Source organism: Theropithecus gelada, chromosome 14 (genome assembly GCF_003255815.1).
Source record: "Theropithecus gelada isolate Dixy chromosome 14, Tgel_1.0, whole genome shotgun sequence".
Lineage (NCBI taxonomy): Eukaryota > Metazoa > Chordata > Mammalia > Primates > Cercopithecidae > Theropithecus > Theropithecus gelada.
Window position 1 is genome coordinate 21,693,016 of NC_037682.1, and position 27,461 is coordinate 21,720,476.

Here is a 27,461-nt window from a genome sequence, read left to right on the forward strand (position 1 = left end):
AAAACCAAACAGGCCAAGAGACTAGCCTGCAGTCTGAAATCCGGTTCTGCCACTACAAGCCCTGTTAACTTACCTAACGTCTTGGAGACTCAGTTTCCTAGGCTCTACAATGGGAACAGAATCTCTCTTGCACCGCTGTGAGAAAGATTAGGGATTATGTATAAAAGCTCCTAGGACAGTGCCTGCTGAAGCTCAGAAAAAGGGCAGCAAAAAACAAAACAAAACAAAACCGAAACTTAATTCATGCCACTGCTGTTATATTTGCTTCCTCAGCTTTACATGTAATGTAAGCAAAAACAGCTTCACCTCTAATTCCTAGTTCAGATCTAGCACCAGCAAAACACGGCAACAGGCTGCTGTGGTCACTGAGCACACTGCGCTTTGCCATGGTCTGGAATTCCTGTCTATGCCTACACCCTGTAGTTTTACTCTATGGCAAGTACCTGCTTGACATTTCAGAAGGGACATTATCTTAAGGGTAAAGAAAAGGGCAGTTCTGGCATGTGGTATCTGGAGTGACAGCGAGAAAAACAAAACCGAAGGTTTGCTGCTCTCAGACCAAGAAACCCAGGTGGTGGCCAACCCCATCTGCTGTATAATAGAAATGTTTCCTTCAAAGACATGGGTGTGACAAGTGAAGAGATCAAATGCACAGCTGCCGCAAGGGGAGATCATGACCCTCCATTAGGAAAGAGGGATGCTGGAAGACTTGGAACCATCTGCCAGTTCTTTCATTAGTAAGGAAGGGAAGATAAATGTCCTAGTGTCATGCATCAAACTTATCACCAAGCTGGCTGTATCACCTGGCCAGGTATTGTTTGCATTAATAGGAGAACAGCTAGGAATTAAAAAGAGGCTTTATTTTACTCTTACGGTGATTTGAACTTCCCTCACATGAAAGCTTGGTACGGTGCTCACATTTTATAAAGCATTCCATATTTCTTAGAGAAACAAGCTAGGCTCATTTTGTTGTTTTTTTTTTTTTTTGTTTTTTTGTTTTTTAAAAGGGCATGGGGACTACAATGCCAGGAGCCAGAGAGCTTGTCAGAGAACAGCCTGGCCAGGCATGGTGCTCCATCTGAGTGCCGAGTCAGAGTGTGCCCAGCCTTTGGCATTTTCCTATGATCGTGGGGAGCATCAATCTTACAGCCTGGAATGGAAACAGGATAAAAAGCAAGAAGGCACTGTACCTTGCCCCCACTGGCAGACAGAGAAACTGTTAACTCTCCCGCCCTATTTTCGTCCATTTAAATTCATTTCCTTTCTCTCAGGTTTTCTGTATCTTGGTTTGGAATTAATCTGGTACACAGCTCCTGAGTCAAGAGGTCAAGATGACACGTGGTTTTATGATGCAATAATGGGCAGTCACTCTGTTTTGTTTTGGGAACCTCAGTGACATCACAGACTAACCTTTGTACCTTGGGACCTTGTATGTAAGAAAACATTGAGTCAGAAGACAGTGTTAGTCATAGGGCTACTGAAACACAAGGTGAAGAGAACTATCAGGCAATTGAGTGTATTCCCTGCAGGGCTGCTCCCACTTCTATCTGACTTGGGTCTAGATGACTCAAGTGATTCCCTAGGGGAAAATAATCTATGTGGAACAGCTGTCATGAGTAGGGCTTCTGCTGTTCTTCAGCCTCAATTTCAGCCTGCTATTTCCTGTGACATCATTCAGTGATTCCTCCCTTTAAGGGGACAGTTTTCTCTTGTATTACAGGTGACTGCTTGAAAGTGGCTAGACGAGAGCATACTGCCACCACTCTTTCTTTGGAGGCCTGTAACTGTCTAAGTGTGTCGCAGGAAGACTCGGTTACAGTGTTCCCTGGATATGTAGCTTTCCATTACAACAGTATGCAAGCCAAGATGAAACCACCTCTGTTTGGGTTTCAGCAGCTGTCTGCCTACGGAAGGCTCCAGAGTCCCTGATGCATATTTATATCTCCACTTCACTGAAGTCACAAGGAACAAACACGTGGAAATTTTCCCCAGAAGCACAAGTCCATTCATATTTCTTCAAATGAAGGTGGGGTGCGGGGGGAGGGGAAGGGTAGGAGGAAAACTGCTTACGAACAAAATCATCCATGAGCACTGCCACATAGATTTTAATTTGCCTAAAGATGACAGCGATTTTGAGCTGTGATTCGGGATAACTGTTCCCACAGTAGACCTATTACCAACATGAGTTGCTGGCTCTCATTTAATAGGACTCCAAGATGGGAAACAAACCCCACCATCTTCCCAACAGCCACATCACGAGATCTAGCAGCACCAGCCTCTTGAAGTTGCTTCTCAGTGGAAGGTTTGCTCCGTTTCAGTGAAGCTTCTCTCTCAAAGCTCTGATGTCACCAGGGCGCCCTTCGAGGGTCTGGATAGACTGTCCGAAAGGTCAGGTTCACTCTCGGTTCTCTAGAGTGGTATTCTTTGGGCACTCGATGCTAAATGGAAATACACATAACTCTGACATAAATACACACACACACACACACTTTTAGTTCAAAGCGACTTAAAACTTATTCATGAGAATACAGAAGTATTTCCATCTAACCCCCTTAAATGAGCAGTAAGCTCTTTGAAGTCTTGTGGAGAAAGCTTCCTTCTTTGAAACAAATTTCCATCTCCAGCCCCACTGTGCTATGCCAGCACCTCTGAAGTGAGATATTTTCATCTTTTCTAATTGTTGCTGTTCCTCTCAGACATCTGCCATTTCCCATATCTCATAAACATATAAATGGATGAGACCAAAGAGAGGCATGAGATTCCGTTCTCAAGGTAAGTGTTTTGACATTAACATGTGCACCTTAGAAATGATCTGGCCTAAAAATGGCATGGCCTAGCTGCGGAACTGTGTACTCCAATAAGATAGTCACTAGCTACCCTGAAGCTATTTAAATTTAAATTAATTAAAATTAAATTAAAAACTCAGTTCTTTATAGCATGCAAGCCACATTTTAAGAAGTCAGTCATATGTGGCTAGTGGCTACTACATTCGGCATCACAGATACTGAACACTTTCATCATCACAGAAAGTTCTACTGGACACACTAGTGTCCATCTGGATTGTCAGTAGTATCAAAACTCCTTGGAAAGAATGTCAGCTCATTCCCTCTGGCTCATTATAAAAGCAGCTTGCTTTTCACCATGTCTACTTAGAAATAGTCCTCAGAGTCGGGAAACTGCCTCCACATGAGAGTAGATTCATATTACTTGCACATCCTCACCTGCCAGTCAGCTTGTGTCGCTCCTTCCATGATTAACAAGGTCCCGTGATCCAAGGGTATCTTCACTCTTTCCACATATGTGTAGTCTCCATTCTCTTCCTAGAAAACAGCATTTGTTGCGCTAAATTTTTTGCCTGTGTAATTAAGACGCAACAGAACCTGACAGAGGTCAAAAAAAATGGAAACCTCTGCTCAGCCAGACTGTGGGAATCCATATATAGCTCTGTCACTTGCAGCTGCTTGACTGTGGGCAAGTTACCTCACCTCTCTGTACCCTGACTTACTCATTTGTAAAATGGGGAGGATGACAGTAACTGCCACCTAGGGCTATGGTGAGCCTCCATTGATAGAATATGTGTAAATCACTGGAGACTGGCATGCAGTAAGTGCTAGCTATTAGTGTCATCATCATAACCCAAAATGCAGAAAAGCCCATTCTGGCCTATGAAGGAAATAAAAGTCACGTGTACAAGAATTCTTTACACCTGACTGATGCTGTGCTCTACATTTTGACATACTCAGTGTAGGGAAAATGTCCTTTTAACCAAGACTTGATGCGATGACTTCCTTCACCTTCTTACCATGGATGCTAATTTACTAATTGGCACCTACAGTCTCTATTCTTCTCATGGTTACTTTGGAGTTTTGGAGATATACTCCTGCCTCTTTTCAGAATAGCCAACAGTAGGATTTTCTCAAAGGGAGCTCTGGCTGGACCTAAATAGTGCTGTCAAACTGAGATTGGCTGTTTACATCTTTGGGGATGGATCACGACTCCTGCACATTTAGGATACAAATGCCTTGTATTTACAGAGAGAGCTCAAAAGCAATTTCTGTCCAATATTCTCAGGAGTCTTCACAGCATAGGCTGCGAAGCAATCAACTGGTAGTGTGACTCCTCCACAGCTGAAAAGCAGGCACATTAAACAACTTCTGTGCTCGCAGCAACAAAGAGCATGTCAAGTGCTGAGACTGGGACAGATCCGAGCTTCCAGATTTCTTCACCTCCATTCTGGGCAGAACTGATGGGTCTATTCATTCATCTGCTTCTCTTCCGATACAAGGGGTTACATTTGGGTTACTGCAGGGGTGATTTCAGTGCAAACTGTGTTTATGTTTATTATTGTATGGGTGCTTCTGAGAACTTAACTGTTTACAAAGATTTTCCCTAGGAAAATCAAAATCAAAACAATCATGAACTTGCATAAACAGTCTAAGTTCCAGGCCCCGACTTTTGGCAGTAACTTTGTCAAACATAGTCATAATTTTTATAGACAGAAGATAGAAGCAATGTTTAAAATAACTTTGGTTTCAGTGACTGATTTTAATTGCGTCTGCCACCTTTTCTCTTCCAGTAATAAGTGGGCACCGAGACATTTACCTTTGACCCCTCAGACAACCAGAGGGCAGTGGGAAGGTGACCCTGCCCTCACTACAGCCCAGCTCCATCTCAGAAAAGCAAAAGGCTGCTCTCTGATTTAAAAAAAAAAAAAAAAAAAAAAGCCAGACAGAGGAGACACGTGTCCTACTGGAGAAAAGATATCTGGAGGGAGTGCACTGACCATGAGATTAGAGAGTCCAAGGCTCCTTAATTTAGGCTGTACAGTCAGCTACTAGATTAAGGTTCAACACAGCTAGAAGCAGAAGAATTTCTGCTACCCTCTACATAATCAGGGAGTGCAACATGGGCTTACTTTACAAATCAAGTGCAGACACTAAGAGAGGAGAATACAATAAAGTAGAAAGGAAAGACACTTAACCACAACATGAAGGCAATTCTGAGATGAAGATCTCTTAGAACATTAAAAACACTGTTGTGGGGAGGGGAGTGCTGGATCAGTGGAAGAGAATAGGTAAACACTATAGTTCCACCTGGAAACATGAAGCAGGAATGCACCTCCTAAGTGAAAGAGAATTCCGAAATGCAAGAGAGAAATGTCACCACTGATGGAAAGTGATGTTCAACTATCACATTTCACATACTGTTCCTAAGATCTGAACTTTTCAAATGAGAGAGAGCCTCAGGTTGGTTTTGAACACATTACATTCAACAAAACCATTAGCCATACCAAAAAGCAGACAAGGGTGAGCCTTCATCTGGGAGGGAGCCACTCATCAGTCCACAAAGGAGACACCAATACACAGTGTACCCTCTGTGAGAAGTGATATCATTCTTCGCTGCTTGTTTTTATTCCTTCTAAGATCTTTGACTTAGAAGATGCATTCCTAATTTGCAGAAGGAGACAGACAGGAAAGAGGGCAAGGGATCCTACTAATGCAACGCAGAGCTCACAAATGCATCCTTCTCTTGAGGCTACAGTGGCAACAGACCATACAGCCACCCTTCGACTGAAGCAAGACGCATGGAGACTTTTTCCACTGAGGAGTCACATAAAAGGCCAGAGGAGCCCACATGGCTGTGCATAAAGGCTCCAGTTGATAAATGGATAAGCAACAGTGGAAACACAGGTCAGACTGTTTAGAGGAGCGCCTTCCTAGTCATTAAGCGTGGTTAAGTTACCCAAACACATCTCTGTAGCCCTTTTGATTTACTCAGGGTTTTCTTCAAAACAAAACAAAACACACCCCCCAAAACCAGGGCTAAGGATAAAATTTTCCATCCTTCATCCTGGTTAAAAGAAGCTTTTAGGGTCACACTCAAGCTACAGGGTGGGTTTTGTTATTGATGTTCTTGGTTTTCCAAATATTTGAAACCCTACAAGTACAAGGAAAAAGCGAAAAACATATATTTTTATATTAATGCTGATCAACATTCTCATTCCTCCAACTGCAGCCAGTTCATGTGAAGGCTTAATTATGCTTTTCTAAGGCTTCCCACAACCCTTACCTCCACCTCACAAAGATATTATCCTATTCAATTTCCTTGAAGAAAATGCTATTTGGGGTGAAAAAATCAGGGTGTATTTACTGTTATGTCATTATTAACCATCCAATAGACGGGAAACCTAAACATTTTTCTTTTCATTGGAAAGGTAATTCATACTGTATGAGATTTGGATTTTTCTTATAATCATCCCTTTCTTGTCCTAAAAGAATGCCTTAGAAGTTACAAACAATCATCAATGCTTTAAAATCATCATACAGGTTTTCTTTCTAGAATATAAAAAGTAACGTAAGTTTACTAAAGTAAATGATGCACTTGTAATTACTTATTCAACCTCTGCTCTTACAAACTCCATGAGGGAAAGTTTATGTGGTCTTCCTGTTAAACATTCTCAGTGCCTATCACACATACCAATAAATATGTACTGAACGACTGAGGAAGAGTACACAGAAAATGTAGAAAATCGCCTGCAATCCTATCATCCAGAGTTTATACAACACACACACAGAGGATTCCAGATATACAATCATGTACACTCCATTTTTAATATTTTATTGAGCATTTTTCTGTATCTTTAAATATACATTTCAAAAATATAGTTATAGAATATTCCTTTGTATGAACATATCCTTCCTTTAAACTCACAAATACCTTTCGACCACCTGTATACATCAGGCATTATGCTAGTGCTAACGATGGAGCAGTAAGGAGCACATGGTTGGAGATTGATTTTCATACACCAGTTTTTTTTTTTTTTTTAAAGAGGGAAAATAAACAAAAAGTTGCTGCAAGTAGATTTTTGGGCAAAACATTTCTGCATATATTTCTAGGATATATTCTTAAAAATGGAATTACTGGAGCCAAGTGTATGAACTTTAAGGCACTTGATTTATACTACCAAACTGCTTTCTTGAGAAGGCTGCAGCAAATCTGTAATCTCACCAGGGAAACATGACAGTATCTATCTTCTGGCTGAACATTATCAATTGACAATAATGAAAAACAATTAGGGGAGAAATGACAACTCATTCAAACTTAGAGATCTTGGATTACAAACCAAGTTTTTTTTGTTTTTTTTTTTTGAGACAGAGTCTTACTCTGTCGCCCAGGCTGGAGTGCGGTGGTGTGATCTCAGCTCACTGCAACCTCCACCTCCTGGGTTCAAGCGATTCTTGTGCCTCAGCCTCCCGAGTAGCTGGGATTACAGGTGCCTTTCACCATGCCTGGCTATTTTTTTTGTATTTTTAGTAGAGACAGAGTTTCACCATGTTGGCCAGGCTGGCCTTGAACTCCTGGGCTCAAGTGATCCGCCTGCCTCAGCCTCCCAAAGTGCTGGGAATACAGGCGTGAGCCACTGCGCCCAGCCCAAGTTCAACTTTTTTTTTTTTTTTTACATTCTGCTTGCTGTTTGTGTTTCTTCTGCTGTGAACACTCTCTGTTCTTGTCCTTTGTCCATTGTTCTGTGGGGTGTTAACATTGTTTTCTTATTGATCTATAACCACAGATAGTAAGACATTTGTTTGTCATACTTTTTGCAAATGCTTTTCTCATTTGCTATTTGCCTGTTAACTGTACTTATGATATTTAACACAGAATAGCTCAAAATTTTACAGTCAACTCTACTGACCTTTCTTTGGCTCGTCTTCATGATTTTTATGCTTAGAAAGTCTTTTCCCATCCTGAGGAAAGTTAAATATACAACCGCACTTCCTTTCAGTTTTTTTGTTTTTTTTTTTTTGAGCGTTTACATTTTTTAGATTTAACTCTGTAATCTACACGGAGTTTGTTTTTTGGTGGTGGTTGGGTTATTTTTTTTTTCATGCTTCTTTTTATAACAGTTTCCAGGTACTTAAACCAAAGCATCCTGCTAGACTTTTCCACAAGATCAACCATGGCATGTGCTCAGGTGCCAGGCACATCAGGCACTCTATTATCTGTTATTGCTAATGCTCACTACAACCTTGTAAGGGAGGCAAGGAAGGTGATGTTATCCACTTTATCATAAGCAAAGGGGGCTGGAGGGAAAATACTTCTCTAAGGCAAAAGGCTAGCAGGAGGGCAGGCTAGCATTTGAATGTAGATCAGCCTGGCTCTAAAGCCTATTCTTTCTACTATACCCTGCTCTCCAAAGAAAGCTCTATTCCTTCTGAGATCCTAATATTTCCTGTCTTGATTATATGGCACCCTGACTATACTGTAGGGGTCACAATCACAAACAGCAGCAAGTAGCATAAGTGAGAGGTGTGGGCTGGGTGCAGCACAGGGAGGAGAGGGAGCCATGCAGAACCAGGGGCCTGCAGACAGGCGGTGGCTGCTCTGCCAATGAGCCGTTTCAGATCACTGTGCCCCCCAGTGCTGCCCCCTCTTCTGGGTTTTCCAGGGAAGCTGACAAGCAGGATTTTTATGTGAAACTTTCTGAGTTATAAATTTTGGCAAATAATTCAGTGTCTTTAAAAACACTGGGCAATTTAAACAAGTCTGAGGGCCAGATTCGGCTCCAGGGCTGCCCAGCTATGCTGCTGATGGGTCCATGACATGACTGCCTTCTTTGATTCCTTTGTCAGTCACCTTAGCTAACTTGTAAGCGTCTAAGACCAGTTGTCATCTGATGTGCTTCTTGCATCCCCTTTGTCATTCCATGCAGTAGTGCCTGAGAGACACTTAGGACACAGGTACTACTTCATCTTCAAGTATCATCTTCCTTTACTGAATTAAATCTAGAGGTAGAAACTGTGGGGAAATATCAAATACACGTACAATTGCTTTTAGTTAGCAACTGATTATAGCATAGGTTCCTCCAAGGTTTCAAGCAATGGGCAGAGTTTTAAATTATAGCGGATTTGTTTACTTTATTATTTTATAGTAATTTGAATAAATCTTAGGGGCCATTATCACTTAAATAATAGTATATTTAGCTCTTTCAAATTAAAATTATACCTGAGTAATTGAGGATGGAGGATGGGAGGGGGGTGAGGATGGAAAACCTACCTATCGGGTACTATTTTTATTATCTGGGTGATGAAATAATCTGTATACCAACCCCCAAGACAAACAAGTTACCTGTGTAACAAACTTGCACATATACCCTAACCTAAAATAAAAATTAAAAAAAAAAATTAGACCTGAATGAAGCTGTCTGTACACATGAAGGATATCTGTGTACAATGACCAAGTTTGTCCCCTGTACTTTTTTTTTTTAAACAACTGGAGTTATTTACTGCATTTCATTTGTGTCTGTCTATCATAAAGAATTGACCAATATGTAAATATGTGATTTGAACCATGGTTGACCTATGAGTCTTGCTACAACATTTTAGAAAACATAGCCTGTTCCATGTGTTAACCAAGGCCCAGGAAAGCCGGTGGGCTTGGGCTTGTCCTTTGTGTAGAGCTGGGAGAGGCCATCCATCTTGTCTCTCAGTGGACAATATACTTTCCTGATAAGGAAGGGAAGCGCCATGGAAATACACCCCAACTGTTTTATTGCAGTAATTTTTTTTGTGTCTGAAACTGTATTGTTTAATATATTAAGATTTAAAAAATAAATTTCATGATTTAAAAAAATCATCACATTCTTCATCTCACCCCCAACTCAATCAGAAAAAGTCATTTAAAGCAAAATATGCTTCCAAATTACTGATCTCAGATAACAGTGAGGCATTTGGTTTTCCACATGATTCCTTAGATGAGCGAAATAGAAAACCTCCATCTTTGTACTAAGAAGATACTTATAAAAATAAAACACAAATGAGCAGAAAGGACAAGGTACAAGCCTGCTACCTGTTTCTCGTTTTCCAGGTTCACAGGAAGCACCTCACACAGTAACTATTATTAATTTCTGCACTGGAGGCATCAGGAAAGCCTTCACGCTACAGGGGGCCCTTTTAAGTCAAGAAGTTGGAGAACAAGCCTCGGGGAGAACAAAGAGATAACTCGGTAGAATACAGCAACCATACAGGAACAGTGAGAGTCCATGGATCTCTCTGGGCATAGATCATGTATGGATTTGACAATCTGGCTAAGGAGTTTCTCTTTTATCCTTTGTTCCAACAGAAGCAAATTAAGATTTTTCAGGTGGAAAACAAAGTGATGAAAGCAGTGAGCTCAACCTTTGAAGCTCTATGCTCCCTTCTTCTTCTTTTTTTTTTCTGAGATGGAGTCTTGCTCTGTCATCCAGGCTGGAGTGCAGTGGTGCGATCTTGGCTCACTGCAACCTCTGCCTCCAAGGTTCAAGCGATTCTCCTGCCTCAGCCTCCTGAGTAGCTGGGATTACAGGCATGCACCACCATGCCCAGCTAATTTTGTATTTTTAGTAGACATGGGGTTTCACCATGTTGGTCAGGCTGGTCTCGAACTACTGACCTCGTGATCCGCCCACCTTGGCCTCCCAAAGTGCTGGGATTACAGGTGTGAGCCACGGCGCCTGGCTACTCCCTTCTTTATTCTCTTTCTCTGAATGATAACATACAATTCCACAGTTTTACACATGGTCTTATTATTAGTTTTAATTCAATTCAACATTCAACAAATAGTTGTCTAAGCCATCTTGGGCAAGTGATTTAACGCTGAGTCTCAGCCACCTCATCTGTACAATGGAAATAATAATGGCATCAACTATATAAAACTCTCGGAGAATTCAATGTAAAGAGGTAGAATAGAGCCAGGCACAGTCAGCACTATACACTTGTTATTTATTATTAGCATTTTACTATTGTGGTTATTCCAAAATTCCCAAATGACATCTCCAGCCAGGCCTGTTGTCTGAACTCCAGACTTACACAGTCGATTGCCTACTTTACATTTGGAGGCCTCAGGCATCTCAGATTTTGCATGTAGAAGAAGGAACTCCTCAAGCAAGGACAAAATCAATGCAGAAATCCTGGCTTCTCTTCCACCTGAGTAAACAGCAACTCCACTCACCACTGCTCAAGTCAGATACCTGGGAGTCTGGACCCTTACCCCCACATCTAACACATTATTGGCAAGTTCTGTTGATTCATCCTCAGAAATATACCTCAAACCCATTAACTTCTCTTCATCCCCAATGCCACCTTAGTCCAAGCTAGCAGTCTCCCACTGCAATGACTACAACCACCTACTCTTTTAGTCTCCTACTCTTGCCTCTTCCCAAATTATTCTTCACACAGCAGCCAGAGTGATCTTCTAAAATAAAAATTCAGAGCTCTAATCGTGAGTTGTAACTATTTATCTCTGTTCATTTGATTATAGTCTAGCTCCTGTAACCCCCATGAGGGCAGGGACTATGTATGTCATGTTCACTGCTATATCCCCAGAGCTGGGCATAGTATAATACCTGACACATAGTAGGGGTTTAATTAATATTTGGAGAGGGGAGGAGAGAAGACAGTGAGAGAGAGGCAGGAAAGAACTGTTCCTGGAAATAATACCTGACATCTGGGTAATGGATAGAAGAGAGGGAGCAAAGATTGGAATTAAGGACATCAGGGTGAAAAAAAAAAAAGTAATTTTAGTACTGTAAATATGGGGTAAAAAGTGCCTGGGGATAAAGATGGTTGCTATAAGAGAGATGGATTCTTTAGATAGTTCGAGAAAGAATTCAGATAACTTGGGACTTGATAATATATGAGAAACAAGGGAACAAGGAAGAGCTGAAAATAACTTACGGTGTTACCCTGACCAAGAGAATGGTTAGGTTAACACGAACATAAATGAACTTACCAGCAAATGTGGAGTTTTTCTGAGAGAACAATATGAATCTGATTTTATCATTACAGGGTGGAAGCCACACGTGCTGTTATTAAATGGAAATGTCTCATGAACACGTGGAAAGTGATGACTGGAACTTCAGATGAAAGTCAAAGCTGGAGATCAGAGATTCAGAAATCACCCCACCAAAGAAAGAACCGTTAAAGCTATAAGAACTAAGGAAATCCTATTTATTTGCTTATTCAATCAGCAAATATAGTACTAAATGCTATGAATGTAATGATAAATAAGACAGAAAGGGACCTTGACCACATGGTATTTACAATCTACTGCCAGTTCATAATCTCCTAAAATATAATGTAGAGAACAATAACAGAATCAAAGATAATTTTGAACCTCTATATTTAAGGGGTTGAATGTAAAAGAAACAGCCTTAACGGAGGCAGAAAAATAGCAATGAGAAAAGTTTGGGAATTCTAAAACAAGACAGTATTTCAGAGGAAGAAAACGAGTAATATATGGGCAAGTTTCACACACGGTGATGATGCATCCTGGTGACCAATATTACAAGGAAGAGACATGGTGACTGAGGACAGGCCGGTGGACTTGATTTGAGGTCAATGGTTTGAGGATAACTTCAGCAGAGTGGTGGGATGGAGCCAAAGAGCAGGTGTGTCAAGAATGAGTTAAGCTTTGAGAAAGGGGAGACTCCACATGCAGACAACTCATTCCTGAATCTGTGCTTCGAAAACAAGAAAAAGCCCAAGATGTCAGGATATCTGCAGGGTCAAGCAAAGTGTGTTTTCACGATGGTAAGAGACAAAAGAGATTTCTCTAGCCCGCTGGTCTAAGGATCAGAGGGTGGAGGTGCTTGATAAGGACAGTCATGGCATGTTTTGTAGACTGAAATGATATTTGAAAATGAAATGCTAGCCTGTGTTACAGCTACTTACCTGCTGAGGACCAAATGTACATTTATTTGCCCTACTGTCCAACTTATAGCTATGCCAGTTATGTCCTCTTTTTTTCCTTATCATTTATTTTCAGCTTGTTTTCCCAAATTGTGGTGTTGCCTTGCCCTTGAGAATCCAGCTGAGGTCTAGACTGTTTCGTGGCTCATCTAAGCTTGCAGCTATAGTTGGGCTGCAAAGTTGTTCCTCTAGTGCTGATACAAGAACATAGCTGGACCTTTTGTTCATAGTGGTAAAATATTTTTAAAATCTGACATAAACACAACATATTAATTACAGAAATGATGGAGAGAGAATAAAGCTGGGACCCCACAAAGTCATCTTTGCAGTTATTCTGCTGACTCAAACCACACTTTAACTGATGACATCCTAGCATCGATCAGAAATACATTACTTTAAAAACAAGCTGTTTCTGAAATAAGATCTGCTAAAGTAAGAAGCCAGCTAGAAAAACACAGATTTTAAGTCACTGAGGTTATTGGTTCAAAACAGTTTTAAACTCACTCGTCACATACAAATCTTTGAGCTTTTCTAAAACTCTTTCCTGATTTTTGGCATTTATTTGGCTTGGAAAGTTCTGGCGAGGCAAATGAGAAAGGTAAGCAGAAAGGACTGGTGCAATCAATCATCCTATACCAGGCACACCCAGTGATATTAAAAGCTCAATGACATGGGACCTCACCAATGTCTCACTAACTTAAGAGCATTTGGGAGGCCTGGGAAATTGTTGGCTGCGGCAGAGGCTCTCTCAGCAGGCATCGAAAGCACAGCACTGTAGCCCAAACTACCAGGCAGACAACTGCCTTTCCTTCCGGACTGCACACATTGAAATGTCAATGAAATTGAATTAAATATCTGCTGACAGGGCTTACTGTTCAGACTTATTGTCGCAATAGTACTAGGGATAGGGTGGGGGTGAGAAGTTACTGAATTTGGGCAAAAACAAACCTGGTTTTACACTCACAGTTGTAGCTGTTCCAGCTACACTGAATGTGCATGTGAAATCAGAAGAGATCATGTGATGAAGATTCCATTCTTGGCAATATAATATTTCCAAAAAAATGCAACTTAAAAGAACTGCTATCTTGAAAGAGCTTCTATCTCAGGCCCTAGCACCAGAAACAAACGCCCTTCATCCTCTGAAAGCATATGAGAACACATTCCGCCATACCTCACCTCCAGCTGAGCCCAGTCACTAGCAGAAGTGCAAGCCTCTCCAGCCATCTGTTAATACCAGAACACTCATTCCCAAACTATTCCTGGACATAATCTGATCAGACACAGTCCCCCGGAACTCCTTCCCTCCTGCACCCTTCCACTGTGTCCTCTGGAATTCCCATTCAAAGATGAGCAAACTCACCTATATCTTCAATCTCAATGAGCTCTGAAGGTTCTCTCTGCTTCCTCATCCTAATTGAAACCTGGCTATCTCTGGAAGACTGCAAATTCCCTGAAACCCTCTCACGTGGAAGGTGATCATGCCTCTCAACCCAGTGGCTCACAGAGCCAGGTGACAGAGTATTCTCCTTACTCCTCAATAACACTTTCAGATCATGATTCCGCAGCAGAGAATAAAAATCCCTGTTCTTCTGAGTTCATGCCATTGAATCGTCCCTTTTTCTCCTTCTCTACCTTGGTCCCAAGGTATATACAAAATCTAACAATGTCCTAATTGGCCTCCTTGTTTCTTTCTAGTCCAGGCTCCATGCAGTAGCAATAGTGACCTTTTAAAATTGCCAATCAGACCTTGTCACTCTTCTGCTTAATACACCTCACTGGCTCCCTGATGGACATAAAACAAAATCTGCTCCTTCCTGAGGCTCATGAGTCTCTGCATGCCCTGATGCCTGCCCACTCTCCCAGTCTCACCACCTATGACACGCCTCAAGCTGGCTCGCTCTGCTCAGGGCAGGGCCTCCTTTTTCTTCCTTCAACACACTTTGCTCTTCTCTGCCTCAGTGAGGCAGCCATCCTCCATGAAAATGTGACTTGTGAAGGATGAAAAAAATCACCAGATGGCTTAGGAATAGTCCTTAAGAGTATGGCAAGGGGAGAAAAACCTCTACCACTGGGGCAAAGTTTAAAATAGTCAGATTTGTAATGAATCACTTAGTTTTACAAGGAAACATAAGTTTGTCCTACTAAAACTAAAAGTGCTGTCACTAGTTATACAAAACTGGGAGGCTTGTTGCAAAAATCAATTATTCCTAGTGGGAGTCAGGACATGGATTCTAGCTTCTCCAAGGAAGCAAATGAGGACTCCAACTCCTAAAGGATCTCAAGTCTGAAGATAATTCAAGTCTTACCAGGACTACCGATCTTTATCTGCCTACACACACACACACACACACACACACACACACACACACACACACTCTCTCTCTCTCTCTCTCTTTTTCTACTCACCCTCACACTCTCCAAACCATTACATGATCCTAGACATGGGAGCTCAAAAACTCAATCACCATTTATGATCCACAGGCCACCTTACCCTCCCTGAGGCTTCCCTATACTCTTTCAATGAATGCCATTTCACAGAACAAGGGTACCTTTGAGCTTAGTTTCACTGCTATTTCCTTTTTCAGTTTCCGTATCTGAAAAGTCACCATAGCATTTTACAAAGGCTTAAAAATTCACTGATTACTAGAGTAACTTTTGTAGGAAAACTTGTTATCTCCATGAAGTAGCTACCAATAATTATTCCCATTTTTTAAAAAAGGAGTAAGTATAAATGAGACAGTTGAGTGCTTTTTGCCAACATCAGGGATAGAAACAGGAAATACAACCCAATTTTTTTTTATTATTATTATACTTTATGTTCTAGGGTACATGTGCATAACGTGCAGGTTTGTTACATATGTATACTTGTGCCATGTTGGTGTGCTGCACCCATCAACTTGTCAGCACCCATCAACTCGTCATTTACATCAGGTATAACTCCCAATGCAATCCCTCCCCCGTCCCTCCTCCCCATGATAGGCCCCGGTGTGTGATGTTCCCCTTCCTGAGTCCAAGTGATCTCATTGTTCAGTTCCCACCTATGAGTGAGAACATGTGGTGTTTGGTTTTCTGTTCTTGCGATAGTTTGCTGAGAATGATGGTTTCCAGCTGCATCCATGTCCCTACAAAGGACACAAACTCATCCTTTTTTATGGCTGTATAGTATTCCATGGTGTATATGTGCCACATTTTCTTAATCTAGTCTGTCACTGATGGACATTTGGGTTGATTCCAAGTCTTTGCTATTGTGAATAGTGCCGCAATAAACATACGTGTGCATGTGTCTTTATAGCAGCGTGATTTATAATCCTTTGGGTATATACCCAGTAATGGGATGGCTGGGTCATATGGTACTTCTAGTTCTAGATCCTTGAGGAATCGCCATACTGTTTTCCATAATGACAACCCAATTTTTAAAATTTCATTAGTATGTGTTTTTAAATGATCGTGGCTATCAACGATTTATTTCAAGTATTTCTTTTTATGACTTATTTACTTGTATTTATTTTATTTACTATAAAAAAAAATAGAGATGAGGTCTCACTATGTTACCCAGGCTAGTCTCAAACTCCTGAGCTCAAGTGATCCTCCCATCTCGGCCTTCCAAAGTGCTGGGATTGCAGGTGAGAGCCACCATGCCCAGCCTCAAGTATTTCTGATAATCTCTTAGAGTAGGTGCTACAATCAGCAGATGGATTAACAGGAAGGATAGATGACTGGAATAGCAGCAACGAGGCTGCTGGCTAAGCTGTGGGTTGTTTCCACTCTATGAAATCCTGCATAGTACTAGCTTATCTAATTTCCAAATTTACATTATTTAGTATCACATTATTTTGGATTCGAATATCTTCATTTTTTCTAAAGTCTTACAAAAAATAGCAGTATTTATGACTTGACTGACCTTTTTATACTCCACTCTTCCCTGTAGTGTATACAAAACCCACAACAATTAGCAAGGGAAGCACTAGGACCTCCAATTCATTGGGTGCTCTCATAGTCTCTACCGTTAGACTTGGTTTTACAACCATCTCTCCTGGCAATACAAACAGGATTCACATTCTTCACTAGGGCTAAAGACAGGAGTGGTTAGAGGGCTCAACTTGCCACAGCTCAGTCACCTTGAGGAGAATAGGAGCCCCTTGCTACAGCTCAATCACCTTGAGGAGAATAGGAGCCCCTAACATTTGCAGAATTCAGCTGATGAAGGATACAGTTTATCCAGAGGTAATTTGCTACAAAAACAAGGCTTTTGGCATCTAAACCTCCCGTGCATCACAAACTTCCTGCTATTATCTAATAACACCCCCCAGCCATCACTGTTTCCATGGTAACCGACAGAGAAATAGCAGCCTGCCAAATGGCTTTTGTAGTTCCTTTTCCAGCTTGTTTTTTTCAGTATAGAATTAAAACTAGCTGGGAAAAGAACCAGACTAATCCTTGCAAACAGGAACACAATGTAGTTTGAAAAGTACAACTGGGTTTGGGACAAGAAGTATAGAAAACCTTTAATAAAGTCAGCCTGATAGAATAAAAAAGGTCTATTGAAGTATACTTGATAAGCTTTATGACAGTCTTAAGACAATATAGCCTGACATCAGCCAGAATATAGATAAGGTGCCCTTCACTTAGTCTTTGATTTGAACTAAACAAAAAAAGGAATCGGAATGAATGTAAAAGCAAGCTTAAACAAGTCTACTATGCCCCTGAGGAATGACAGTAATATCATTAAAGGAAAGGGTAATTTACTCTAAAATCAAAATGAATGAGCAGTAGTTGGCAGACTTGGACTACAGGACAGTGAAAAAAAAAAAAAAAAAAAAACCAGCACCTTGGAGGAGTGAAATGTTTAATCCAAGGGATGATGTCTACATGAAGCTGACTGAGCTGATGCATGAATCAGAGGGCACTGGTGCTTACGAAACAAAGACCTCCTTACTGTCTCAGCACAGGGCGAAATTGTTACGAATACAGTGTGTGGAACTGGAGCAGCTTTCAGCAGATCGGCAGTTAACGGAGATCTGCTCAAGGTGCCAGACTACAAAATAAACAGCTGCTGCAAGGGTGGAGGAGTTTGAATTTTTAAAAAATCAAGACTATTTCTCTTTGAGAGTGGCCCCAAACAAATGCTTTTCTGTCTCAAAACTGCACACTTGAACAAAGTGCAGGAAATCTCATGACTCTTCCATGTCCGCCTGAGATGAGAAACTGTGACTCAAGTCAAACAGGCATTAACTTCTCCTCCGAGGGGTCAAAGCTAATAGGAGTTTGAAAGATTCCCTCCCACAACCGCTAATAAACCCTGAATGTCTCGGTGACAGACATGAAAATTACAATCTGTAGTAGTACACCGAGATAGGTCTCTAAGAGTTACAGGAAGTCAGACTCCTACAAATCCCACACAGAAGACTAACCTAATTTGTACTTTTTAAATTATGCTTTACCTTGGGCTGTATGAATCATGAGTCATGTTCTCATCGCCTGAGTTTATACAGAAAAGTAGACAAAAATTTGCAATAATCACTTTCTTTCAATCCTTTGGAAAAAAGGATTATTTATAAGATAAAGATGAGGCACTCTAAGATATATTTCCAAGGCTGTCAACTCAAAGAAAGGGTTCTGCACTTCGAGTTTAGCTACATTTGTACAGCTCCAGGTTTTTGGAAATCTGTTAGTGAGACCTGAAGGAATCTTCAAAAGTTTAAACTTGTATCCTGTTTACACAAACATGGAATTTACAGGTTCTGGGGAAAAAAGGTCACTTTTTACTCACGTGTGATTATAATTTCAAACATATTAATATTCAATTTCCCAATGTTAAACAAAAGCCAGAATTGAGATGATATACAAAATTTGCATGAAATTCAATCATAGTTCAGACTAGGCCAGAAGCCAAAACTTACTACAGTCAACAACCTGAAGTACCAACATGTTTATATTTCTTCCCAAATCCCTTTCCTCAGCCAACTTTGTAAAAATCTCAGGCAAATTTTCCTACTTATTGGATCAGTATTTTAATCAAATCAGCTACCATCGTCATAGTGCAGATTCCCTTGCCACTGGCAGACAATTACACGGACGTTACCACTTCTGAGTATTTCATGGCCTGTATTCTCATTCATGTTCATCAAAATAAACTCCAAGAAGGCTGAGGAGAAGAGAAAGCTACAGCATGGGGCACGGCAGGATAAGGTTCCGTTCCAAATGGTTGCCCACAGAAACAATGTATGCGGTAGTTATGCTCTCCATCTACTTGTTACCCTATAACATAACTGATGTGTACTACCAGGAAATAGCTCTTGATCACCATGTGTCATATCTTTATGTGAGAAAATGAAGAAATTCAGCTCACTGGAGGGGAGAAGAAATGGGATATTTCTGGGCACCAGAATATTGTGAATGTGTAATATTTGGAAATTGCTTGTATATAAAATGATTTATCCAAAAAGCATACTTAGGGAATTCTTAAGCTCCAAATCTATAAATAGGCCCAAATTTTTAAAAAGGGTGGTGGTGGTGGTGAATGTATATGTGTAAAGAAACAGTAACAGAATACTTAAATACAGAGCAACAAAGAAAGTAAGTGTGAAAAACTAAAAACCACTATTATACCAAAGGCTATATATACTATAGCTTATTTGCCAATCCGGCGCCTAGAAGGATGACTCTAGGAGGAAGGTGCAGTACTAGCATATGCTAGATGAGCTCCAGGAGGAGAGAGATGATTTCATCTTACTCATTCACTGCTACAACCCCAGGTCCCAGTACCACTCCTGGCAACAAGCTGAGGTTCCATACACCCAGCTTCAGAAGAGGGTCTGAACTTAAATAATGAGACATACAGTGTTTCTCTACTATTTATGTAACAGGAGTCTTACTAAGGGCAGGATGAATTTTTCACACATGTGAACTTGGTATTTAACTGAGTGGAAGCTGTGTACAGAAGTATAATCATATCTAAAACGAATATAGCAAAAGTTGGTTTGTCTGATTCTCAAGTGGTACTCCTTAGTACATGAGAAGGCTGCTTGCCAATGAAACCGAAGGCTTAGGGAGCAAGTTCAGTCGAAAAAACACTGGCAACTACCAATCCCCTAACAAAGATCAAACTTTTTATGTAAACATAATGAAAGAAAACCTAATCAATGGAAATTCTACCTACAAAAGGTGCTTAATGGCATATATGCAAAATTACACAATATGCTTTAAAAATACCACGCATGGAAACCCAATACACACCAGGAAAACAGTCTGTTAACTGTATTCTTATGGAAGTATATCTGACGAAGAACTGACACGAGTGCTAATAATGATGTGCTCTGGCTTAGGTCTATTCAAAACTCAGCCTGGGCCAGGTGCAGTGGCTCATGCCTGTAATCCCAGCACTCTGGGAGGCAGAGGTGGGCGAATCACCTGAGGTCAGGAGTTTGAGAACAGCCTGGCCAACATGGTGAAACCTCATCTCTACTAAACATACAAAAATTAGTTGGGGGTCCTGGCACGTGCCTGTAACCCCAGCTACTCGGGAGGCTAAGGCAAGAGAATCGCTTGAACCGGGGAGGCAGAGGTTGCAGTGAGCTGAGATCGTGCCACTTGCACTGCAGCCTGGGCGACAGAGTGAGACTCCGTCTCTAAAAAACAAACAAAAAAACAGCCTGTGGGTTGGCCTTCCACACTGACTGGGTCTGGCTTAATATTATAAGCTGAATGATCAGGAATGCTGGTTAGGAAGAGACACAAATCCTGAAAATAAAATAATTTGTTCTTTTCTTGGCGTTACTATCTTTCTTAGTCCTAAGGTGCTACACTTTTGATTTTTTTAAAAAAATTAATAACCCTAGTATTCCTCAAATGTCACACAATCAAGGTAAGAGCTGGGGTGGAAACTGAAGTTATTATATAGTTATTAATTTTTTGGTCACTGTTTTTCTACCTGAATGTGGACAGATCACCATCTCTGATAATCTGGCTTCAGTTTCCTCTCTCTGAAAGAGTTACAGATTCACATGTATTTCAGGAGAAGGCTAAGAAGGAACAAAGATACATGTAATGCTCCCTTACAGAAAAGTGGCCATATTACCATGAAAAACACTTAAAACAAAGGCTTCTTCAGGGACGTCTTCCTTAGCTTCCTTCCTCTTCCTTAGCCTCCCACTAGCTTGAGTCATCCTTCTAAGGCTTTCCTTCACAGCATTGATCACAATTGCAATAATTTGAGTAATTAGGAATATTTACCTACCCCAACCAGACTGTATCTCCAGGAGGACAGGGAGTTTATCATCAATGAAATGAGCCCCCAGCACCTAGCATAAGGCTGTCAATTCTTGTTGCATATGTAAATAAATGAAGGAGCACTTTGGAAGTCAAAAGTTAACCATGGGGAAGTAATCACTTGAAAATGTTTCATCAACAGTAGAAGCTTTTAGGGGTTCTCCTTTTTTCACAGACTAATAAGAGGCAGGAAGAGCGTAAGAAGAAAAGAATACTCACTGGTGGTGGCTTCTTTCTCATCTCAAATATGCGTGTGGCACCAAAACTGAGTGAAGCAATAGTAGGGCACCTCCCTAGTGAGGGTTCATCATCACTGTGCCAGTCCACACTGTCCTTCTCATTGCGGTAAAGATTGCAGAGTAAGGAGTTGAAGGTGTGGCCGGTGTTCTCTTCAATGCGGTTCTTTAGTGTGCGCAGCACAGGATGCCACTGCGATCCACAGACCAAGAAAAGGGCAGAGACAGTCGCATAGCACACAAAATGGCAGCCGCGTGGAAAAACAGAAAGAAAGGGCAAAATCAGCCAAGTTATAACCAGGGCACGAAATAAGCAAATCAGTTGGAATGCAATAAACAGAAGGCAAGAAAAGTAGTTTAATTCCCTCCCATCGTTTCTATTTTGAAGCAAGTTGATCTCTGCAATGTTAAAAAAGCACTAAATTTAGCACAGCAATATCATGAGGACCAGAATCTATCTATCCATCTCATCCTTTCCATCTTAAACACATGGCCTTTGCAAAAAAGCAAATATCAGTATCTTCAGGGCAGCGACCTTGGTAAGTCATTAAGGTGGTAAGTGGAGCAGCAAAGCTGATATGTCACTAGGTAGTCAGCAGACCCAGACTAAAGCCTGAAGACTGGAAAAACTTTCCTGTGGGTGGCCCTCTGTTCGTTCTATTCCTGTTTTATCTTGATGGGGAGAATTGCTTTTTAAAAATGATCTTTAATATTTCCAGAGTGGCTAATTTCCTAAAAACATAACCGAAGAGTAAAAACATTCTTTTCTAGAAAATGAGAATCATGATAGGCTCTTGACAAGTGTACGAGACATCAACTACAGAAGACAAACAGGTTCCATGGACCTGCCTCCTGGGCACTGGTTTCACTGATGTAATTCATATTTGGAACTGTCTTGCCACGTATACTACAGGAAGCGATGACCCCTGACCTTAGATTGTACTTAGGAGCTACAAACAACATAGCTTATATTGGTTCTTGCTAGAATGCTGTCTTTTCTCCCAGAAATCTCGAGGACTTTACAAAGCTTCCTTTAGAACAGTGGTTCTCAAACTTTACATGAATAATTATTGAGGAGCCCAAATAACTTTTGTTTATATGGGTTATGGCCATCAGTTTTTACCATATTTAAAATTAAAACTGAAAAAATTTTCAACTACTGGTTAATTCATTTAAAATGCAACGACAGGCCAGGCACTATGGCTCACACCTGTAATCCCAGCACTTTGGGAGGCCGAGGCAGGTGGATCACGAGGTCAGGAGTTCAAGACCAGCCTGGCCAACATGGTGAAACCCTGTCTCTACTAAAAATACAAAAATCAGCTGGGCGTGGTGGCATGCGCCTGTAGTCCCAGCTACTCAAGAAGCTGAGGCAGAAGAATCACTTGAACCCGGGAGGCAGAGGTTGCAGTGAGCTAAGATTGTGCCACTGCACTCCAGCCTGGGTGACAAAGCGAGACTCCATCTCAAAAAAAAAAAAAAAAAATTTAATTAAATTAAAATTTTAAAAAATGCAATGACAAATCCATTACATGTTAACATCAACATTTTAATGAAAAATAACTATAATTTCCAATACAAATAACTGAATAATTGATGAGAAGGGTGACATCGTTTTGCAAATCTTTTTAATATCTAACTTAATAGAAGAGAGCTGATTCTCATATTTGTTTCTGCATTCAATCTGTTAAAATAGGTCATTTTTATTGAAGTATATGAAGGAAATTGGCTTCAATAGGTACGTAGTTCACAGCCTTTTCAAATAACTGTAGATATTCTTCTTTGACATTATACCAAAACTCAACAAGTGCTGGTTTCTTTTTTCTTTTTTCTGAGACCACGTCAATCTTTTCATTGGTCTAGAAACTACTTTTATTTCAAGAGAGCCCTTGTGCTCTGGTTTGATTTTGTGTACAACATATACAAAATCTATGGCTATTGAGTTAAAGTAGGCTCAGAGTAAAAACCACCTGCCAAGATAGTTTTGGGATGAAATGACTACATTTACCATCTGGAGAGCTATTTGCTGTCTAGAGGTGAGAGGAGTCTGTACAATGTGGCTACTGGGCGGGAGGGTGGAGCTGGCTGTCGGAGGAGGGGCAGCCATCCCCTCTGCACACTAAGTGAAGGCGGTGCGGCACTATCTGGAAACCATGGAGCTGGATTGGGACTGGCTGGAGGAGGTGGTGGCACGCTCAACTGGGAGAAGCCACTGTGGCTGGACTCCAGGCTCGTCATGGAACCTCTGAAACCCTCGGAGCCTATCACCTTGGTGTAGTACATCACTTTACAGTTGTGTGAAGAGATCTGCAGGGACGTGAGCACATCATCCACCTGAGGCAGGCTGGCGGCGTCCGCAGGCATGCTGTAATTTCCACTGCAGGATGTAGAGGCCCGGCCACCTGGTCACATGGGAGCCTTGCACACCTTCTCCTTCTTTACAGATCAGAGGCGACTCCACCATGCCACAGTTGCGGCCCCGCTGCCAGACTGTGTCTATGAGCTGCACATTGTTCCCACCTGGAGAAGTGGGGCCCCCAGGGAGTCCTTTTAGGGTGGCTGTGGCGACCTCTTGGAGTGATAGATGTTAAAGGCAATGTCCCCTTTGTACACGTCGAAATTCCAAGTGATGACTGAAGAGGCATCCACAATCTGAATGAGAATCTTGTGTGGGGCTCCTCTGAAGATGCTTGCAGACTGGTAGACGGTCTCAGTTCAGAGCTTGAGGTCTTCGTTCTCCAACCTCCTCCACGGTCCAGTACAGAGATTTGGGGACCAGTCCACCCTCTGGCACTTTGCACATGCACTCTCCACTCAGGAAATCTGGAATAATCTGTCAATGTAATCCAGCAGGCCTCCAGGACCCTGGTAGTCATTTCCTGCATAAATGAGGAATTTCCTTCTGGCGTTGTCATCAATAAATGGACTAACTAGTGTCCAGAGCACAGGAAATACCCTGCGTGCCCACAGGATGAGAAGTCGGCCCAGTCTCTCAGGGTAATTGGCCTTCACCACCTCGATGATCCGCCACAGCGCTTTGACATCAGGTCTCCACAAGTGGCGCATGTTCAGCCCTTCCAAGTCCACCAGGCAGGTCCATGAGCTGATATGCCAAATAAAGACTTCTGTATTCTCTTCACATGGCCTTAGCCCTTCTTCATTTATGGAGAGGATGTATCTCAGCAGGGCTTCCTCCCCAAACACTCTCACCAAGCTGTTGGTGTCCATCTGCCCCAGCCTGAGCACACAGAGGGGCCGCCCACCTTTGTTGTAATGATGCCAGCCTCCTGTGTAGTAATCCTGAAGGAACTAGTGGAGAGGTCTAGGTAGCAAGAACGTAGTCTACCAGGTGCTGCTTCCTCCATGTCAAAGATTGACAAATGATCTCTCTGGCTTTGTCAATATTAAAATCCCGTGCACGTAGGAACTGAAGAATATGTTCACCTTTTGGAATTTTGCCCTTGTGGGTCTTCTGGAGCCACCGGTGAAGTCTAATGAGAGAGCTCTCCTGCAGCGGAGTCAAATTGCCCAGGTATCTCTTGACGTAGTCGGCATCTACATCGTTTGTCATCAGGGGTGCCCACCATGGGCTCAGGTGCGCTGGGGCTGCTGAGGGCATCACCACTCAGCCCCTTCTTGAGGGCAGCATCTGGGATGATGACGGCCATGGACGCTGTTTGTTTCTCGCAGGATGATGAAGATGTCTCTGAAGAGGGCGTGATGGAAGGTGGAGTCCAACGGGGCACAAAGGTTATGCCTTCTTCTTCTAAATGGCAAAGGTAGTATTCAATGATTTCCTTTCCTTTTTAAATGTTGCTGGTATATTGTTTCATTGCAATTTTTTTCCACGGTACTTTCAAAATCAAAGAAAGATTTAATATCTAAACTCGAAGACTATTCAAAACAAGTCCAATCTTCATTTTCAGGGTGAACGGTGTAGCGATTGGAAAATGTTTCATTAAGAGCCTCAATATGCAAAGTACACTCCCAAGAATTCAGTGAGTTCTTCTGGACAAAATAAACGTAATCAAATCCTGCAATGTTCTTCAGCAGTCTTGGTGCACCTACATCCAGCTTGCAGTGCCTTTCAATGACATGAATAGCCCCATCTTCACTCTTGAATTCATTCACAGTGTCACTGCCCACAAACATCAGAATCAAAGGACACGTAGGGAACCTCCTTTCATAGGCAGCCATAATAATTCGAAGGGGTATTCGTACACCCTCACTGCTGACTGGTATTTTTGCACCATGATTGTAATACAACAGCAATCCTTTCACAACTGTCTTGCCAAAGATAATCATTAAGAATGGTATTTTATGCTGAACATGGTGACAGGATATTCAAACATACAAACACTGAATATCCTCAAGGAACCCAAAGTCTAGCTCTTGTCAGAAAGGCTGGGCCTGGGATGCGGGGTGGCAAGGGGCACTCCTACCAACGGCTCTGCGGGGCAGTCATGGTTCCGCTAACAAGCGCTGACTTCTTAAAAGTTAATTGCAATATGGAATCGGAAACCATATCAAACTTTTCATATTCTTTTATACATAAAGCCACTGTCAGCCGAGGCAATAAAGTGAGAACCCTCTCTACAAAAAATAAGCCAGGCACGGTGGCACATGTTTGTGGTCCCAGGTACTTGGGAGGCTGAGGCAGGAGGATCACTTGAGCCCACGAGTTCAAGGCTGCAGTGATCTAGGATTGAGCCACTGTGCTCGCTCCAGCCTGGGCAATACCTGAGCAAGACCCTGTGTCTCTAAAATAAATGCTTTAAATTAAAAAAAAAATAATAAAGCCATTGCTCCAGCCTGCACTTTGAATGAATCTTTAACCTTGCATGGGTTTATAACATCAACCACTGGTCATCTGGAAAATATTAGTTCACTAAGTTATATAGATCTTCTAAAAGGTGACACATTTCATTATATAACAACAACAAAAAATTCTCATCTGAGTATTACCACTGATCTCAGCAGAAAAGCCTAAATAATGGGAAGAAGTCAGGCTCAAAGTGGCTGTGATGGTTAATATTGAGAGTCAACTTGATTGAAGGATATAAAGTGTCCTGGGTGTGTCTGTGAGGGTACTGCAAAAAGAGATTAACATTTGAGTCAGGGGGCTGGGGAAGGCAGACCCACCCTTAATCTGGTGGGCACAATCTTATCAGCTGCCAGCAAATACAAAGCAGGCAGAAAAATGTGAAGAGACTGGTCTAGCCTCCCAGCCTACATCGTTCTCCCGTGCTGGGTGCTTCCTGCCCTCAAACATCGGACTCCAAGTTCTTCAGTTTTGGGACTGGGACTGGCTCTCCTTGCTCCTCAGCTTGCAGACAAGTCTATTGTGGGACCTTGTGATTGTGTAAGCTAATATGTAATAAACTTCCATATATATATGTATGTATGTATATGTATCTATCCTATTAGATCTGTCCCTTTAGAGAACCCTAATAGTAGCAGATACCAGTTTTCCAAAATTCTAATTTTTGCTTGAAAACTCAACTTTTATCATTAGTAAAAAATCTCGTCCATTGTTTTCCTTGAAGTGACATTCACGTCACTCATTTATGAGGAAATGTCTGCCAAATACTCAAGTATGAATAACCACAGTCGGTCTGCCGGTTGTATTCTAAGTGAAAACAATCCACAATAAAAGTAGTTAGTTCAGCTTACAGCTCAAACAATCACACTTCAGTTTGTAGCAGGAGTGCTTTAGGTATACTTTTAATTTCATCAAGAAGACTATTCGGAAGACACATACTCAAAGACCAAGATTTAATAAAATGAATAATGTTTCACCAACAGACATTCTTAAATGAAACTGGCATTCTTAAAAGTTTACATTGGAAGGGCATGATGATGATTAACACAATGACTACTAGTACAGTTTGGTGACAATGGCTTGATTCATGCTAAGGCGCTGGCAGCTTTATCCACCATTACCATCAGTGCAAACCCAACACAGTGAAAATACCATATGGACTTAGTATTATTATGAAAATAGTTTTACTTGTAGATTCCCAAAAAAGGTTTCATGAACCCTCACCAGGGATCTACGGATTATACTCTAAGAACTGCTACTTTAGGGAACTCCTTGAATGTGAATTGTATTAGTCTGTTCTCATGCTGCTAATAAAGACATACCCAAGACTGGGTAATTTACAAAGAAAAAGAGGTTCAATGGACTGACAGTTCCACATAGATGGGGAGGCCTCACAATCAAGGCAGAAGG

At 41.5% G+C, this 27,461-nt stretch overlaps 1 protein-coding gene and 1 pseudogene across 3 annotated transcripts in view; both read right to left on the reverse strand.

Moving 5' to 3' along the window:
- Window positions 1-2,081: 2,081 nt before the first annotated feature.
- Window positions 2,082-27,461, reverse strand: part of ALKBH3 (alkB homolog 3, alpha-ketoglutaratedependent dioxygenase) — a 40,543-nt gene continuing 15,163 nt past the window's right edge. For all 3 annotated transcript variants that reach the window (XM_025358284.1, XM_025358287.1, XM_025358285.1), the window contains exons 8-10: window positions 21,213-21,422; window positions 3,222-3,320; window positions 2,082-2,438 (exon numbers count right to left, since the gene is read on the reverse strand). In XM_025358284.1, the coding sequence (XP_025214069.1) occupies window positions 2,346-2,438; window positions 3,222-3,320; window positions 21,213-21,422 (402 nt within the window). In that variant the 3' untranslated portion in view covers window positions 2,082-2,345. The remainder of the gene's footprint in view (window positions 2,439-3,221; window positions 3,321-21,212; window positions 21,423-27,461) is intronic.
- On the reverse strand, window positions 23,370-25,500 carry LOC112607174 (annotated as a pseudogene).